Source organism: Myxocyprinus asiaticus, chromosome 36 (assembly GCF_019703515.2).
Source record: "Myxocyprinus asiaticus isolate MX2 ecotype Aquarium Trade chromosome 36, UBuf_Myxa_2, whole genome shotgun sequence".
In the NCBI taxonomy this organism is placed as follows: domain Eukaryota; kingdom Metazoa; phylum Chordata; class Actinopteri; order Cypriniformes; family Catostomidae; genus Myxocyprinus; species Myxocyprinus asiaticus.
The window spans coordinates 11757129-11774716 of record NC_059379.1 but is presented as its reverse complement, the minus strand read 5'-3'; the positions used below and the strand labels follow the sequence as shown (position 1 = coordinate 11774716).

General features: G+C 36.7%; 1 protein-coding gene across 1 annotated transcript in view; it reads right to left on the bottom strand.

The window, feature by feature from the left end:
• Window positions 1–17379, bottom strand: part of LOC127427443 (semaphorin-4G-like) — a 32471-nt gene extending 15092 nt beyond the window's left edge. Inside the window, exons 1-7 of the mRNA XM_051675054.1 lie at window positions 17202–17379; window positions 5427–5578; window positions 5252–5314; window positions 4158–4256; window positions 3946–4036; window positions 2002–2115; window positions 1414–1568 (exon numbers count right to left, since the gene is read on the bottom strand). Coding sequence (XP_051531014.1) covers window positions 1414–1568; window positions 2002–2115; window positions 3946–4036; window positions 4158–4256; window positions 5252–5314; window positions 5427–5578; window positions 17202–17331 — 804 coding nt within the window. The 5' untranslated portion in view covers window positions 17332–17379. The remainder of the gene's footprint in view (window positions 1–1413; window positions 1569–2001; window positions 2116–3945; window positions 4037–4157; window positions 4257–5251; window positions 5315–5426; window positions 5579–17201) is intronic.
• Between the last annotated feature and the right edge of the window lie 209 nt (window positions 17380–17588).

Genomic DNA, 17588 nt, shown 5'->3' with positions numbered 1-17588 from the left:
CCACAACACCAAGTTTCAAGACTACAACTACTGTACAAAAGCTATAGTAGAAGTTTAACTGCAGAAAAGTAGTAGACAAGAGAGATAATATATTTTTATGCTCTTTTAAATAAATATAAAAACTATGGCTGGGTACTCATACAGATTTCCCGATTCGATCTGATTCCGATTCACAAGCTCTCGATTCGATTTTTTTTTTTCACCGATTCATATGGGTATATTTCAGTTATAATGGCCCTTTTGTTTACATTTGCTTACAATTCTCTCCCAGCTAATGCTGTTAATTATAATGGGGACCTTCTAACTAGGTACATTATGAAAATATAAATTTTACTAATTATATTTTATTAGTTTTTCATCATTTTGGTCCCATTTTAGCTTTTTAAAAATGAATAAATCCATGTATTCAATAAATAAATATGATATTATATTGCATATATAATTTTTTGTTACATGTTTATTGTTTTATTGCATAATTTGTACTATTTACAAGTATTTACATTTAGATTGATTACAGGTATTTACATTGATTTGTTGTGCTAAAAACCGATACTATCTCTTTAAGAAAACCAGCATTTCTGTAAATAGTGTCTGTAAATGAGCGCTTATAAATGAGAGAGGACTTGAATGGCTTTACCTCAACCGTGCTATGCATGATTAGAATAAAATGTTTATTTTTTGTTGGTTTTGATCAACAACTGACTGTAGAGAACAGAAAGGGTTTTAAAAGAGACATTATTCAATGACATGGGTTGCGTGGATCTCGTCTTCAGACAAACAGTACACGGAACAAATTTACTCTCAACATGCTATGGAAGGATCTCGCTGCTGAACACTCCACCACTATATTCAACACAATCACTGGTGAGTGAAATCTAAACATTTACCAGCAGTTGCCAAATATATACATTTTAGTCGCATTGAGTGAAATTTGGTGGCAAATGTGAGAGATTTCCTCTCATTGTAGTAGAGTTGCGCAGAGAGTAAAAGTTCAATCTTGGGATTTAAGAATCGATATCGAAGTAGTTCAAATGAAGATCGGAAAATCTATGTTTTTACCACCCCTAATAAAAACATTGTATTACAGTATTTTTACTGTAATAAAATAAAAAAGTACTGTATTACAGTAATGAGAATCGCCATTAGATTAACAAAATTACAGAATAACACTACAATTACGAAACGTAAAAAAATTAAATGGCCAGGCTCATTATGACTTTGCAAATGTTAGGGGAAAATGTGTTTATTTGTCATGAATATAATCACAGAGCATCATAATGGTCCTAAAAGGGCTTCAATTTCTTTATGCAAAATATATAAGAGGAGATCCAACTTGTTAATGATATAACTAGTGAAATAATGGTGATTTGTTAACACTTCCACATCATACATTCCTTATCACCCTATTCCTACCTTACATACACGGACCACCCTGGCCACTCTGGTCTGGCTGGAGTAAGCAGTTGGTTCTGTGTTCCTCTCTGTGAAGAAGAAGTAGAGTTTGTCATCATCCCCGATAGAGCTGTTGGCGCTCTCTCTCAGTAACGCTGAGCCGACAAAATCTGCCTCTGCAGGAGAGAACATCAGCATTAGAGCTGCCCACACCACAATGGACCAATTATGAGCCATACAGATATTATTGTGTCCGTGAGAAGTTTAAAAGTACAATGGTTATTGATTAAAATATTGTGAGTCTTTTGGGATGTTCTGTTCCTTCTAATCATATTTCTTTCTTTTTTATTGAGAAGAAACAATATCATAACAGAATTACATAGAGATTTTGGGGGAGGGTTCTTTTGACCACCTAGCAACCATCCAGAACACCCTGGAAGCCGAATTGTAATGCTCTAAAAACAACTCAGAACACCTTAGCAATTCCATAACAATGCTCTGGTAACCACCTACAACATCCTGACCCTGGAGCAAGCACCATTCACATTTTCTTCAGCAAATGTAAAAATCTAGTTTTTCTTGCTATTTTGAAAAATATGGCTATACTACCCAGAAGCCATCTTGTTGGAGAATCGTCCGTCCTCAAGTTGGGGAAGGGAAAGTTGCGTCTAATATCAGGTGTACAACGAAACTCGTACTGGGAAGCAGAGTACATCTCACCATCTGTGAAGTCAAATTGTAAATTGTAAGCAATGCAAGTTGTAAAATAATTATGTATTAACTTAAAGCTGAAGGTTTTTCCAAACACTCCCCCATTTCCCAATGGTTGGCCAATTATTTAATCAGAGATGGAAAGTAACGAATTACAACTACTCTCATTACAGTACTTGAGTACATTTTTCACATTTTTCTACTTTAAGTATAAATAAATAATAGTACTTTTACTTTTACTTGAGTTGATTAAAAATTAAGTATTCAACTTCGCTACAGTTGTTTTTCACCACAATTACAAAGTACAAAAAAATACATAATATTTCTGAATTTTTGGGAAGAAGAAAGTTATAAGCGCTAAATCAGTTTATAAACTAAAACGTGCTGTGTGCGGCAGTACGGAAGCCTGCAGGGCACAGCATCATGAGCACAGCAGCTTGTATTAACTGCCACCGGTGTCCTTTCTTCTCTAGCTTCTCCAAGACTTTCTGCCCTGTCACTACAAGGAATAGGTGACAGTACATGTTTGCCATCACGGGTAAAGAAAAAAATTTAATAAATACCACTTAAAATAATTATTTCAAACCATAATAATAATTTGCAATTAATGATTTTGGCAGTATTTTTGATCAATTTAATGCATCCTGGGTGAAAGCATCAATTTCTTTCAAGAACAAAAATGTCATTGTGCTCTAAAAATGGAAGCGTATATCCTATATATAATATAATTTTCATAAAGTAACTTGTAATGTAATTACTTGAGTATTTTTTTGACAAACTACTTATTTACTTTTACTTGAGTCATAATATTTCTCAGTACTTCTACGTCTACTCAAGTGAATTATTTCTTCAATAGGAGTACTTTTACTTAAGTAAAAAAATCAGTAATCTTTTCCACCACTGTATATAGTCCTGCCCCAAATTCACAGCATTGGTTGAGCTAATATTGCTACAGTCTGAAACACTGACTACGTTTACATGGACACCAGAAAGCGGCTTATTGCAAGAAAACTGCGTTTCGGTTTACATGCATTGTATAAGCAGTGTACTCTTTACTCCTGTATACACATGGCTCGGTCAGTAAGCAGCTTTCTCCACAGCAATGGATAACAAACAATGGATCCGAGGAAGACTTAGCTATTTTATTCTCCGTTGTTTCACTTTATTCCAGAGTTGTTGCTGTGTTTGTTTCCTTCATTTTCTATCATGACCTGCAGTAGAATTGCGCTGCAAGAGTGGGGTTTCCCTCTTACGTAAAACTCTGGAATTCCCCCAATGAACCAGCGCATATACCCGGAAGTTAGGGACAGTCAATGTTTTACATTCATGTGTATAAATGGGTATAGTTTACAGTCTATGTGCTTTTCGCACTGTACTCCCAGAAATTGCTTACATGGCCACATTAAGCCGTGTTTTCTGAGAGAAACCTAGGTGTGTTAAATCGCTTTCTCTTAATCCCTTTAGCGATGTAAGGAAATCCGCATTCTACTTTACATGACGTTTCAGAACACCACCTGAAAAAAACCCTGGAATAAGCCATTTTCTTAAGTACATGTAAATGTGGTCAGTATGTCAGGCTAGTTAGGATGCTCAAACAAACTGAGCAATGTTTTGATCGCATCACAGAGCTACAGTATTTGCACTTGTAAATCAATCTAGTACCAATGGCTTATTTAATTGTCCCTGCGTATTTAGCTAGGATAGGAGAAAGTATCAAAAGACACATTTAAAAAAATGACACAACTCAGCTTTAAATTATTTTTCACTTAAAATTCAGGGTGCCTAGCTGGTCAGTTGACAAAACAAAATGCATTTCAATCTGTTAACCCTTATGCTAGTTACCAATTATAAATCCAGTGAAGCCCTTTGTAGGATCATAAGGACATTTCTCTTTTCCCTCCTCAAAACGCACAAAGGTGAAGCGTGCCACATCCTAACAAAGACAAAGAGATATTAAAGCACCATGCTTTTTTTGATAATAAGCCATAAAACACTCATGATCACAATTTCTTTGCTAAATGATGGAGAGAGAATGAGAGAGGTATATGTCTCACTATGTAGGCACAGCGTGGTCTGAAGGCATGAGTCCCACAGGTGTACAGGTGAGTGTCATTATATCTGTCCAGGAATCTCACATGATTGTAACATTCCGTCTATGGTAAAAAAAGAAAAAAGAAAATAAATGATTTTGAAACACAAAACTACGAGACTACACTGAAATGTAAATATTTTGTAAAATGCATGTGAACATATACAGTATATATATATATATATATATATATATATATATATATATATATATATATATATATATATATGATTGAAATACAGAATGCTCAGCTTTATAGGTTCATACAATGCAAGTGAATGGTGGCCAGAACTTTGAATCTCCAAATATCACATAAAGGAAATATAAAAGTAATCCATACAACTCCAGTGGTTAAATCCATGTATTCAGAAGAGATATGATAGGTGTGGGTGAGAAACTGATCAAAATTGATGTCCTTGTTTACTTTAAATCTCCACTTCCACTTCCACATTCTTCTTTTGTTTTTGGCGATTCACATTCTTCATGCATATCGTCACCTACTAGTGAGGCTGGTCAAAGGCGGAAATTTATAGTAAAAAAAAGGACTTAAATATTAATCTGTTTTTCACTCACACCTATCATATTGCTTCAGAAGATATGGATTTAACCACTAGAGTCTTATGGATTATATTTATGATGGCTTTATGTAATTTTTGGAGATTCAAAATTCTGGCCACCATTCACTTGCATTGTATGCGCCTACAGAGCTGAGATATTCTTCTAAAAATCTTTATTTGTGTCCAGCATAAGAAAGAAAGTCATACACATCTGGGATGGCATGAGGGTGAGTAAATTATGAGAGAATTTTCATTTTTGGGTGAACTATCCCTTTAAAAATTACATTTGAATCAAAATGCACAAATGATTCATGCACGATAAGAACAAGACCGTGTATGAAGTAAATAGGGTCCATTTAAATTCATGTTGACATTAATTTCTATGTTGCTCACCACACTAAATACCTCAGAGGCTTTAATAGATTTTCATTTACTGCTGGCATTTATTAACGGTTCCAAAAGCTTTAGGTGAGGATATCTTATACAGCAAGAATGACAATACCTGATTGTTCTTTCCTTTGCTCAGGCACTGTCTCTTCTGTTCAGCAGATGCTGCCCAATCCAACTGTTATACAGATATGAACAACAGGTACAACAAATATTATCAGCCAAGCTGCATCAGAGGAATGATACATATTTAAATATATTTTAGGCAAGTTTAAAAAGGAAAAACTCACAGAAAGAGTGCTATTGGTGGCAGAGATATTAGAAGTATCCAGTGCGTAAATGGCTTCTCTGGCCCCTACATACAGTAACCCTTGACCATCCTCCAACAACAGAGTGCTGTAGTTCACTGCAGCCCCCTGGAAATGATTACAGCCCAAGAGGCCTACAAACAGAGAGAGAGAGAGAGAGAGAGAGAGAGAGAGAGAGAGATAAAGAGAGAGATAGGAACCTCAATAAAACTAAAATCAGGACCTTCCAGAAAGGATCCAGATCCTAGGGAATGCAACGAAAATTCACATTAGGAAATAACCAAATAACACACTCATCACACTACAATTATCTAGGACTAAAAATCATTTCCACTGGAAACCTTAACCCTGCAGTGAATGAACTGAGAGATAAAGCTCGCAGGGCCTTCTATGCCATAAAAAGACAATGTCCTATAGAGATGCCTATTAGAATTTGGTTAAAAATGTTTGAATCAGTGATTGAGTTGATTTCCCTGCATGGCAGTGAGGTGTGGGGTCCACTGACATATCCAAATCAAGAATTCACCAAATGGGAAAAACATCCAATTGAGACCCTACATGCAGAATTCTGTCAAAATATTCTACAAGTACACGGCACATAACAAATAATGCATTCAGGGCAGAATTAGGCAAATATCCACTAATTATAAAAATACAAAATCAGGCAATCAAATTCTGGAAACATATAAAACTTAGTGACCCCCACTCATACTATTATAAAGCCCTGAAAAACCAAGAGTTGAGCAAAGAAACCAATCCCCTCTCTCAGCTGGTCCGGAGTTTTAGTTCTAATGTTTCACCAGCATCTACTAACCCTCATCACACTGGAGACCTGGACCAGAACAATACTGCTAAACTAATTAGATACAGCCAAATTACAGCACAAATAAAACATAATTATATCACTTATTGAGAAACTCAAACATAACATCCGAGTAAAATGCAATACTATCTGACCATAAAAAGAGAATATACCATGGCAGACTATCTGTACACAGTGACAGACAAAAAAATTGAGAGCCACTTTGAAAAAGTACAGACTCTGTGGAAACAACCTCACTATAGAATGGGCAGATAGAGGAAACAATGGCTGCCACAGGAAGAAAGGTTGTGTCTACACTGTGACAGAGCTGCAACAGAATGCACAAAATACACAGACATCTGGGAAAACACATTTGACCATTTAACAAACAATAAAAAACTGCCCTTCTTATTAGGTGAATACAAGGACTGCTGTGTGATAGCAGCACAATATGTGTCTGTCTACCAATGAGTGAACTGACCTGAGTCTGCATCTCCAACATACTTTGTCTCTTTCTAGTTTTTTAGTAATATTTTATTTTTCCTTTATGTGTAACTTTAAACTTGTGTAATTTTTTTATTATTTAACACTATACTTTTTACCTTACTTGTCAAGAACACATTGTATATTTAGTTTTATTTAGAGTTACATCACTTGATTTGGCATCACTCTGGTTTTGAGGCTTCTTACTTGATTGAGAGAGTTATTCCCAGTTAGAAAAACAGGGACAAATATGATCAAATAGTGTCAACAACATAAAGACACACTCATTCCAGATAGCTCCATTCTTTTGTCTGTTCTAGGAAATCTTTGAACTGAGATGAATGAATGGAGAGGTGAATCATAACCTGAGCAAAGTGAGTGGCTAAGTGCTTGACTCAGTATGTGTATGTACATAGAAAACATGACCATGAAAATCAGAAACAGAAATAATGGCCAGAGCTTGAAGACTAAAATTAGAAGAGGAGAATGAGAGGGGAAAAAATAGAGCTAAAGTGTGTACTTTTTGCTCTACTTTCATCACCAAATGGAATTGCACAAATAACGATTGTTTTCAAACAGGCTTTCCGAACACTCCCTCTATCTGCCAGTGGCCGGGCAAACAGCCACAGCAGATAGTAGCCACAGTGTTTATACATTTTGGGGAAATCAACCAAAAAAATGGCATGCTTTCTGCGCATTTTAAAGGAATAGTTAACCAAAAAATGTAAATTCTCTCATCATTTACTCACCCTCATGCCATCCCAGATGTGTACGACTTTCTTCTGCTGAACACAAAGATTTTAAGAAGAACATTTCAGCTCTATAGGTCCATATTATGCAAGTTAAGATCTAAAACTTTGGAGCTCAAAAAGCATCTAAAGGCAGCATAAAAGTAATCCATACTACTCCAGTGGTTAAATGAATATCTTCAGAAGCGATATGATAGGTGTGGGTGAGAAACAGATCAATCTTTAAGTCCTTTTGTCTACTATAAATCTAAACTTTCAAACAGCCCTCCTTACATTTTGATCGGTTTCTCACCCACACATCATATCGCTTCTGAAGACATGGATTTAACCACTGGAGTCGTATAGATTATTTTTATTCTGCCTTTCTTGAGCTTCGAAGTTTTGGACCTTGTTGACAAGCATTGTATGGACCTATAGAGCTGAAATATTCTTCTAGAAATCTTTGTGTGTGTTCAGCAGAAGAAAGAAAGTCATACACATCTGGGATGGCATGAGGGTGAGTAAATGAAGAGAGAATTTAAATTTTTGGGTGAACTATTCCTTTAAGCTGGTATTAAAAAAAATAATTTTACATCCCAAAAATTACACACTACAGCTTTAATACCAGATGTAAACAGCCATTGTAATCTTCTAAGATACTGATTTTTCCTAAGCCTTCTCTGTTCAAACACTTCCTGTTTATATACTTTACCATCCTCTCTGAAATATTCATACAGCTTCTTTAAATTAAGGACATACAGTAAACACAGACAAAGACAGATTCAAATAGTGGCAGTTTTGTATTACCCATCAACAACACACTGCATTCATGCTGAGATTTCCTCCCCCATACTGAGAGATGGGTAGTCTGCACTGATGAAACTTGGCAGTATTAGGCCACATACGTATAAACCATGGTACCCCTCAGATGCCCTTCTCCTACCAGTCAAAACATCCATTCCCCCATATACTTTGTCAAAATACTGCATCAGCATCCATACATATCAAATCCATCATCCAAGGTTGGAAGGATTTGGCATCACTTTGGTTTTGAGGCTTCTTACTGGTGCTTGCTAAGGTAAACATCACAATCAATTACTAGTATGCATACTATTGCTATTCCTCACCCTCAAATTATTTGGCTTGTTAAAGGAAAGGTCTGCATTTACTTTTCTATGCGAGCAGACTTACGATTTTCATCTGGTGGACAATAAAATAGGCAAAAGATTACACTGAAGGCCATATAGGGACTAGAATATCATACCTAGCACCTAGCAACCACCCAGAACACCCTAGCAACTGCATAGCACCATGCTAAAAATAATTCAAAACACATTAGCAACCACAAAGCAATGCCCTGACAACAACCCAAAGGATCCTAGCAACCACCTAACAACAACCTTGCAACACCCTGGAAACTACCAAGCAACATTCTACTCACCACCCATCAAAACCCAGGCAACCAACTAGCAATGCTCAATCAACCACACAGAACACACTAACTCCCCCTTTTCTCCCAATGCTCTCTAAGTCCTTGTGGTGGCGTAGTGACTCGCTTCAATCCTGGTGGCGGAGGACAAATCTCAGTTGCCTCCGCGTCTGAGACCGTCAACCTGCGCATCTTATCACGTGACTTGTTGAGCGCATTACCGCGGAGACATAGCGCACATGGAGGCTTCACGCTATTCTCCGCGGCATCCACGCACAACACACCACGCGCCCCACCGACAGTGAACCACATTATAGCGACCACGAGGAGGTTACCCCATGTGACTCTACCCTCCCTAGCAACCGGGTCAATTTGGTTGCTTAGGAGACCTGGCTGGAGGCACTCAGCACGCCCTGGATTCAAACTCGCTGAGCTACCCAGGCCCCCCTAACAACCAGTTATTAATGTCCAAGCTACCACCCAGAACACCCTAGCAGCACCATGCTAAAAACCATTCAGAACGCCTCAGAAACCACAAAACAATGCCCTGAAAACCACCTAGAACACCCAAGTAACCATCTAACAACACCCAAGCAACACCCAGGCAACCGCATAGCAATGCTCTATCAACCACCTAGAACACCCTAGCAACCACCTTGTAATGCCCTAGCAGCCAACCAGAACACCATTAAAGCTGCATAACAATGTCATGAAAACACTCAGAACACCATAGCAACAGCATAGCAATGCCCTGCTCTAGTAGCATAGTTGCAGTGATTTTTGCATGGACTAGCACCACACATTCTTTCATCAGAAAATTTAAAAATCTAAATATATCTTAAAAGTACAGAAGTTGGAATTACAATGTTACTTATTTCTGTAATAATAAATCATGGACTGAAAACTAGAAAAATCTGGATGCAATTAACCTTACAAAAAAGTACTGTGGCGATACCAAGGTACAGTGATGATATCAAATGGTAATACCATGGTATTTTGATGTATACCATACAAAATGATTACCATTTTTAATTCATGCACCATGGTATTTACAATGCACTCCAAGGTACTTAGAAAAACATGATTAGAAATGTCCAAAAAAGACAGCATTACAGTAGTACTATGACTAAGAAATCATCGTAATACCATGGTATTTTCTGGTACTTTTTTTGTGAGTGGAAATGGCAATAAATTTAAAGAGATTTAAATTTTAGCTTTAGATATATAAAGACTAAATGCCATGTCATTTTTACAGATTGACTATACACTAGTAGCTGTTAACTGAACAAAACAAGCAGCACTGACCTAGTGTGTGAGCTAGTGTGAGTGGCAGTATATCTCTCTAGTGTCTAAACCCAGAAGTCAATGCAAGGAGGATCTTAACTATCAATCAAAGAAAAGGTCGGCACAGACCTAAGGGTTGCTGTGTGCATGGGAGGGCCAGAGGTTAGTCTAAATATTACTCATAACAGGAAAGAAAATATTAAGTTATGCAAACATGATTCAAGACCTCAGGCTAAGTGACGACATCCTGTGTTTGTGATTAATCGTTGTGTCTCATCGTGTAGATAGAAAAAAGATAGTGACTGTGATCTAACACACACACACATTCACGATGAGTGCAGTGATGACGTTAAACAGAGATCACACAAAAGCCTTTGAGCCCAAGGCACACATAGTGTGTCCTTGGACAATATTCACACACAGCCACACACACACACACACACACAGCCATCCCACCGATTGTTGTTCATGCAATAAAAGTCAACATGCAATAAAAATGTTCTTTCTTAATGTATGTTAATTTGTACAATCTATCTGTGCACCATTTATTTTTAAATAAATAATAAAAAAAAGTCTTTCATCAAAATGTAATAGCTCTGCCTTTGAAACAACTTTCCTTTTCAGTTGATGTCACCAAGACCTCTTATTTTTAAAGCCCTTTTCTCCATCCACCTGGTTCCATTTTGGGCTGTTTTACCCCACTTTTATGATCCAATCAATTACAGATGGATAAAATCTCACTGCACATCATTTCCCATTGAATATCCTGTTTCACTCAGAAATATTTCAGATTATGGAAGTAAAATGGATTGCAAATAGCCTTTCATGATGCACTGCATAAATATTCATGGAACTTAGGGTAAGACGGAAGGTCGACCAAGCAGAAATTTGAGCTGTTTATGTGAAGAACAGTCATTTATGGATTCTATAGGTTGCTTATGCCTTACAGGACTACAGTAAGTGTACCAACTGTACCTATCAATAAAAACAGACTCACGCTGGACTAACAAATCCATGAGCAGAGTCAACACAGCACCCGAGGCCTCCTGTTGTGTTACAGAGTGTGTGTACAGTTTGTTTACTGTTCTCTAGAATGAAGACTAGAACCACATTTCAACCACATATCCAACTATGACCTTTGGGCCAACCTAGAATTATGCAAACTGTGTGCAAAGGATGTGTGTATCTATATGAACTTGCAATAAGATTCGATTCTTCTGACATGAGAGTGTAATTATGTGACTATGAATATATAACTGTGTTTATGTGCGAGTGTGTGTGCAAATTGACTGTTGACTCACTCCAACCTTGGTCCAAACAAAATCGGGCATGCAGACTGGGTGGTCATGTGCCCAGTCAGAGTCGTGTTTGCTAGGGAGCACACGCTGACTATACTGACACTGGGAGAGGAACACTGAGCTGCAGATGTGATCAACATTACACAACCCCAGTCAGACTTGGCAGGATTACAATATATTTCACTCACTAACAATCTTACCACAATATACTACATTAATAGTGCATCAAATGTAAATCATCAACAAACACTATTAGATGCACTATTATACACTTTATTATATTGTATTATATTGTTTCATGTCAAATTTTCTAAAGAAAGATAAACATAAATGATGATGAAAGCCAAAATATTAAATGCCATGGATCAACATTTACCAAGTATTTTGTTATTGACAAACAGTTCAATATTTAAGTCCTTTTTTTACTCTAAACCTCCACTTTCACTTTTACACCTGAAAGTCACATGCGGTCTGTGTTTTTCACTTTCTTATCTGAAAGTGAAAGTTAAAGTGGAGGTTTAGAATAATAAAGACAAGTCAAGTCATTTTTATTTGTATAGCGCTTTTCACAACACACATAATTTCAAAGCAGCTTTACAGGAAATCATGAATGAAACTGTAATATCTATAAAGTCTTAGAGTGATCATTGTGTAGTTTGATTAAATATGATTGTAAATTGTGTCTAGAAATTAAATAATAATTGTATCTAAATTAAGTATTTAATATTAAAGGACTTTATTATTGTTCTGTTTCTCACCCACACCTATTATATCGCTTCTGAAGATATGGATTTAACCACTGGAGTCATATGGATTACTTTTATGTTTCCTTTATGTGATTTTTGGAGCTACAAAGGTCTGATCAACATTCACTTACATTGTATGGACCTACAGAGCTGAGATATTTTTCTAAAAATCCTCTTTTGTGTTCTGCTGAAGAAAGAAAGTCATACACATCTGGGATGGCGTGAGGGTGAGTAAATGATTAGAGAATTTGCATTTTTGAGTGAACTATCCCTTTAAGAAAAAGTGCCTTTGGCTCTGCAGTTAGTGCAATACCTATGTATATGTAGTTATTGGATTTCAGAAATCTACATCTGAAAAGCTCTGAAATGCATCATTAGGGGTCCAAACTCTACTTTATTTGTACTGGTTTTTGTTATTCTTTTTCAGACCTACAAGTTTCTAGGTGTCAGAGTCACTTTTGTCTTGCCCAAAGCGCATAATGATTATTGATGGTCAATGATCAATGCTCCAGTTCCTCAGTTACCCCAATGCATTTGTGGAGGCTGGTAATCCAATGCCAAACAGTTTTAAAATTGGCCTAAATGTCAAGTAAGCACATGTGGGAAAACTAAAAACAAGTAGTACTCTACCAAATCAATGCAATCAATAAAATCAGTCTCAAACACACTAAATAATTTTCACATATTGTAAGATATCATTTGTAGCAAGTGCAACATAAGCAACCCCAGATATGGATTTATTATTGATGTTGTTTCTGTCCTTAAAGAAGGAAGTAGATGCCACTGCTCAAATCCTGTCACCAAGACAACAACCACCCCCACGCAGATAAAACCCCATCCAGTAGAGGATTGGTTTCTTTGGTTTTGGATTAAGAAACCTACCCTTTACAAGTGCCAGAGAAGAGCTATCATTCTTAAAGAGTGTCTAAAACAAACCGCACATAATTTGGAAATGTTAGATGTGCATTTTAAGTGCCTTTTCTGTGTTTTCAAAAAATGTAATCTAGCTGTCCAAACAGCAAATATAGATCTAGCTATTTTCTGCAGCTTTTGTTTACCTGGACTCAAAAGCATCCTGACTTTGTACACAGTGCACATTACAAACCTCAATCTGTGAGGCTATTTATCTGATGTACAGCAGAAAAGCCAGGGTTCCCATTCAGTACCTTGTAATTTTTCCATTAGTTTGTGATTTGAGTTTTGTGATTATTCTTTAAAAAGACTTTTATATAAATAATATCAGAGAGATTGCATTCATAAAAAAAATCATTTCTAACCAGTGAAATATTTTATTGAGGATAACCATGCCTGAAAAAACACATCTTAACCCAGCCTAAGGTGGTATGTCAGTCTGGTCTGATAGCTGGTTTTAGAGCAATTTTCAACTGGCCTACACCAGCTGAGCACCATTTATGGTAAAATACCGGCAGCTGTGGTTGCCAGAAATTTACCGTAAAAAAATACGGTGACCATGTTTCAGGCTTTACAAGATATGATTTTGATGTTTGTATATTTTATGGTTCACTATCGTTCATATTAAATGATATAAACCTGACATACAGACCTTCTGGAACTATAAAAATCTTAATACACATAATACATTAGTATTAACACACATGTAGAGACTCTCACAAACATAAAACACCATCAGGGTAACACATGTAACAGTAAAATAATGCAATAAACATGAATAAAACAACATGAAATATAACAGAACAACCCAATGTACATAACTGATATAAAAAATAAGAAGAAACATAACTATTCCCATAAAATATAATGAAATGTGATGGGTCACGCAGGGACTTCTGGGAACACCCGATTGTTGTTTTTCACCGTAAGTTTAACAATAGTTTACCTATTCTCTTGTTAATCATGATCTACATTTTTACTGTTAACTAAATGGTAAAATCATACTTTTATGCTGCCTTATGTGATATTTGGAGCATCAAAATTTTGGCAACCATTCACTTGCTTTGTATGGACCTATAGAGCTGAAAATTTCTTCTAAAAATCATAATTTGTGTTCTGCAGAGTAAAGAAAGTCACACACCTTTGGAATGGCATGAGGGTGAGTAAATAATGAGAGGATTTTTATTTTTGGGTGAACTATCCAATTAAATATATTATAATTTTTCTTATGGTAACTTCTGGTAAATAAATAAAGTTTTTTTTTACTATAGCATTTTTACCACCATTTACGGTTAAAACTAGGAACAATTTTACTCACTACAAGAGCAGAAAACTGTTACCTCAAGCTTATTCATCACTTAAATAAGATTATATAAAAGCACATTAGGGATTTGCAACCCAACAACAGCTACAAAATTATGCCAGTTTTGGCATTCCATCATGCATCATATAACTTCTTCAATACAATTAGACCTTCACTAGACAGACACATAACAACATCAGAGAGAAAGTGCTTCTCTCAAAAGACCCCAGATGCACTTTTCCCCTTTTCCTGCTCCCCCAGACGAATTACACATGTATACATATTTCATTTCTGCATTACTTCAAGTCTGCTAAACACTACAAAAACCAGACAACCATGAACCCGGTGACCTGAAGAAGCAAGAGCACTCCAAATACTCACACACAGCAAACCACAACAAAACAAATTAGCACCTTTTGTTACACCCTCCATCAAAATGACGATCTCTTTTGGGTATAACATATTAACATTCTATCCAAATAGCCAGAATGTGAGATACAGTTGTGATGTTTAAAGAGATTTAACAGAGCACTGATGCTCCTGCATTCGCCTGTATGCTTTCTCTTTTTCTCTCTCTCCCTCTTTATGCTCTATCTCTCTCTCTCTTCCCATGAGAGTCCAAATATAGGTCAAGGACTCAAACAGGGCAAGGAGAAAAATAAAATGATGGAGAAGAAATAACATGAACAAGATCTGTAGCGTATGTGTTTAAACTTTCAAGCACAAATGCATCGTATGTGTTATTATACAGCATCAACATCACAACTTAAAGCTTAAGTGTGTCATTTTTACTGTTAAAATGCTTTCTCTAATAGTTTAATGTGAACAGAGAGCTACTGGTAAGCTCTTTCTAGGCTGATTTCCCGAAAAGTGTAAACATTGTGGTTAAACTTTGCTCTGTTTCTTTGAGCATCCGACCAGCCCAACATAGCAACATTGAGGGCGTTGACATGCACACCAATACGCTGATTACTCAAAAAAATCAGCTTACTTAAAAAAATTTGGTAATGGGTAAAAATCTACTTGTGCTGTTTGGTATATTATTACGCCACTAATGACCTTACATCAGTAAAGGAAAGCTGTTGAATGCGTTACGCGAATTGATAAGTTTGAAGGTATCAAAACATACCCAGTAATTTTTTACAGTGTCACTGTGTTGACTGCAGTATGTCAATTTAGCTTGTATGCAATAATGACATTATCATACATTACCTACACACACTAACACTTTATTAGGAACACCTCTACACCTACTTATTCATGCAATTATCTAATCAGCCAATTGTGTGGCAGCAGTGCAATGCATAAACTTTAGGTAACCATTTAGGTAACTCAGATAACCCCTCTGTACATTTGTAGTGAGCAGAATAGCATCTCAGAATGCACAACATGTCGAATCTTGAGGCGGATGGGCTACAACAGCAGAAAACCATGTTAGGCACTTTATTAGGACCACAGTGCTCCTACTAAAGTGCCCAGTGAGTGTAATTATTTAACATTGACAAAACTGAGCATTCACGACACTTGCCTGAAATTAAGCAGATTACCTTCTTAATAAAAAAGCCATGATATTCCTATAGACATTTATCTTAATCAGTGCAGCCTGAGGGCAAATCCACTCCTAGAGAACATTCCACTGTAGAGAAACCTTGGGTTTTATTACAAACTGCAGGCATAATTCATTAATAACAGCTACTACTGTCCACCTACACTTTATTCAGATCCCTACTGATGTATTGTGTAAAAGCATAAAACAAAACACATGTAAATGTAAACAATAGATAACTCCTTTGCTCATCCATGCCTTTTTGCATTTTACTGCTGCACTAGCTTCATTTCTACACTAAAAAAAAAGTGGTAACCTTCTATTGCTACCTTAAGGAACTTTTTCTACCTGATCTAACCCTTAAAAATTTGTTTTGATGATGTAACATACTGTAATCAGTTTGATTCAGACATGTTAAATAATATTTTTGACTGGAATCCAACTAGTTGTGTACTTTAGAACATACTTGAAAGCCAAGCTTTCTTTCTAAAAGGGTAGAGATGACAGGGAGAAATGGCCACTTGAATTTGTTTTTCAATACTTCATTTTAATGCGTTTACCTTTTTCTGTGGTGCGACTGGAAGCGCATTGGAGAGACCTGGGTTCGGATCGTGCGTTGAAACCAGGAAGTAATAGTGTTCGCATTATCAGTGACGAGCACGATTCAAAGGTTGAATTTTCCCCTCTTACATTACATTTTACTCCACTATAAAATATGCATTCCTCTTCACTGTATTACAGCCTGTACAGCTGAAAACAACTCGCTTCACAACTCGCTTTTGGTGCCCCTCTGTGGCCATTTCACCAGGAAAATGGAGCTCACACTTGCCCTTACGCCCAACAACACTTACCGCTTTGGCCACTGGGGGCAGTGTTTCAAATTTTGGTAAGCACAGACCGATTTTAGCTAAAGAAAAGTCAACCTACTGTTTGCCATTTCACTGTGAGATCAGTCTGGGTCTGGATGCTCATACAAACAGAGTTTTAAAGCATCAAACAGCTACACTGTTTAGACTTATGGGAAAAATCAACCTACAAATGGCTTACTTATACTAAGTATATTAAACTGGGTTAAAAAAAAGGAAATAAATATTTTTTACGTGTAAAAAATTCACACTTCAGCTTTACACCAATATTATTTAATAAGAAAATAAACTATTAAACATACCAAGTACATGCCACGTAACACGACATTGTGATATCGAGTTACGTAATGTGAGTCTTACCATTGATGTGTACAGTTACCCTGGCGGTGACATCCAGGTCAAGGACAGGGCCAAATGGGAAACTCCAAGTGATGGGTATTAGGCATCCAAGCACAACCAGTATGACGTCAGGCTGTTTGGTATGCCCCATGATCAACAGGTTGTGGTAAACACTGAGATTCTCCTTGGAACTAGACAGGTTCTTTCAGGACCACTGTGCTGAAGATAATGCTGTTGTGTAACTGATGCTGATTCACTAGAGCAGGCTCTCCCTTCAGCAGTGCAGTCATGGGCTGCTGCTAACTCAGTCTTGCTCTGTCAAAGGTTTCCAACTGCATCCGCAAAAAGAAATGACTAAGTCTTTTCTCCCAAAGAAGCATAACAAGAAGAGCAGATAGGTTGATGAGA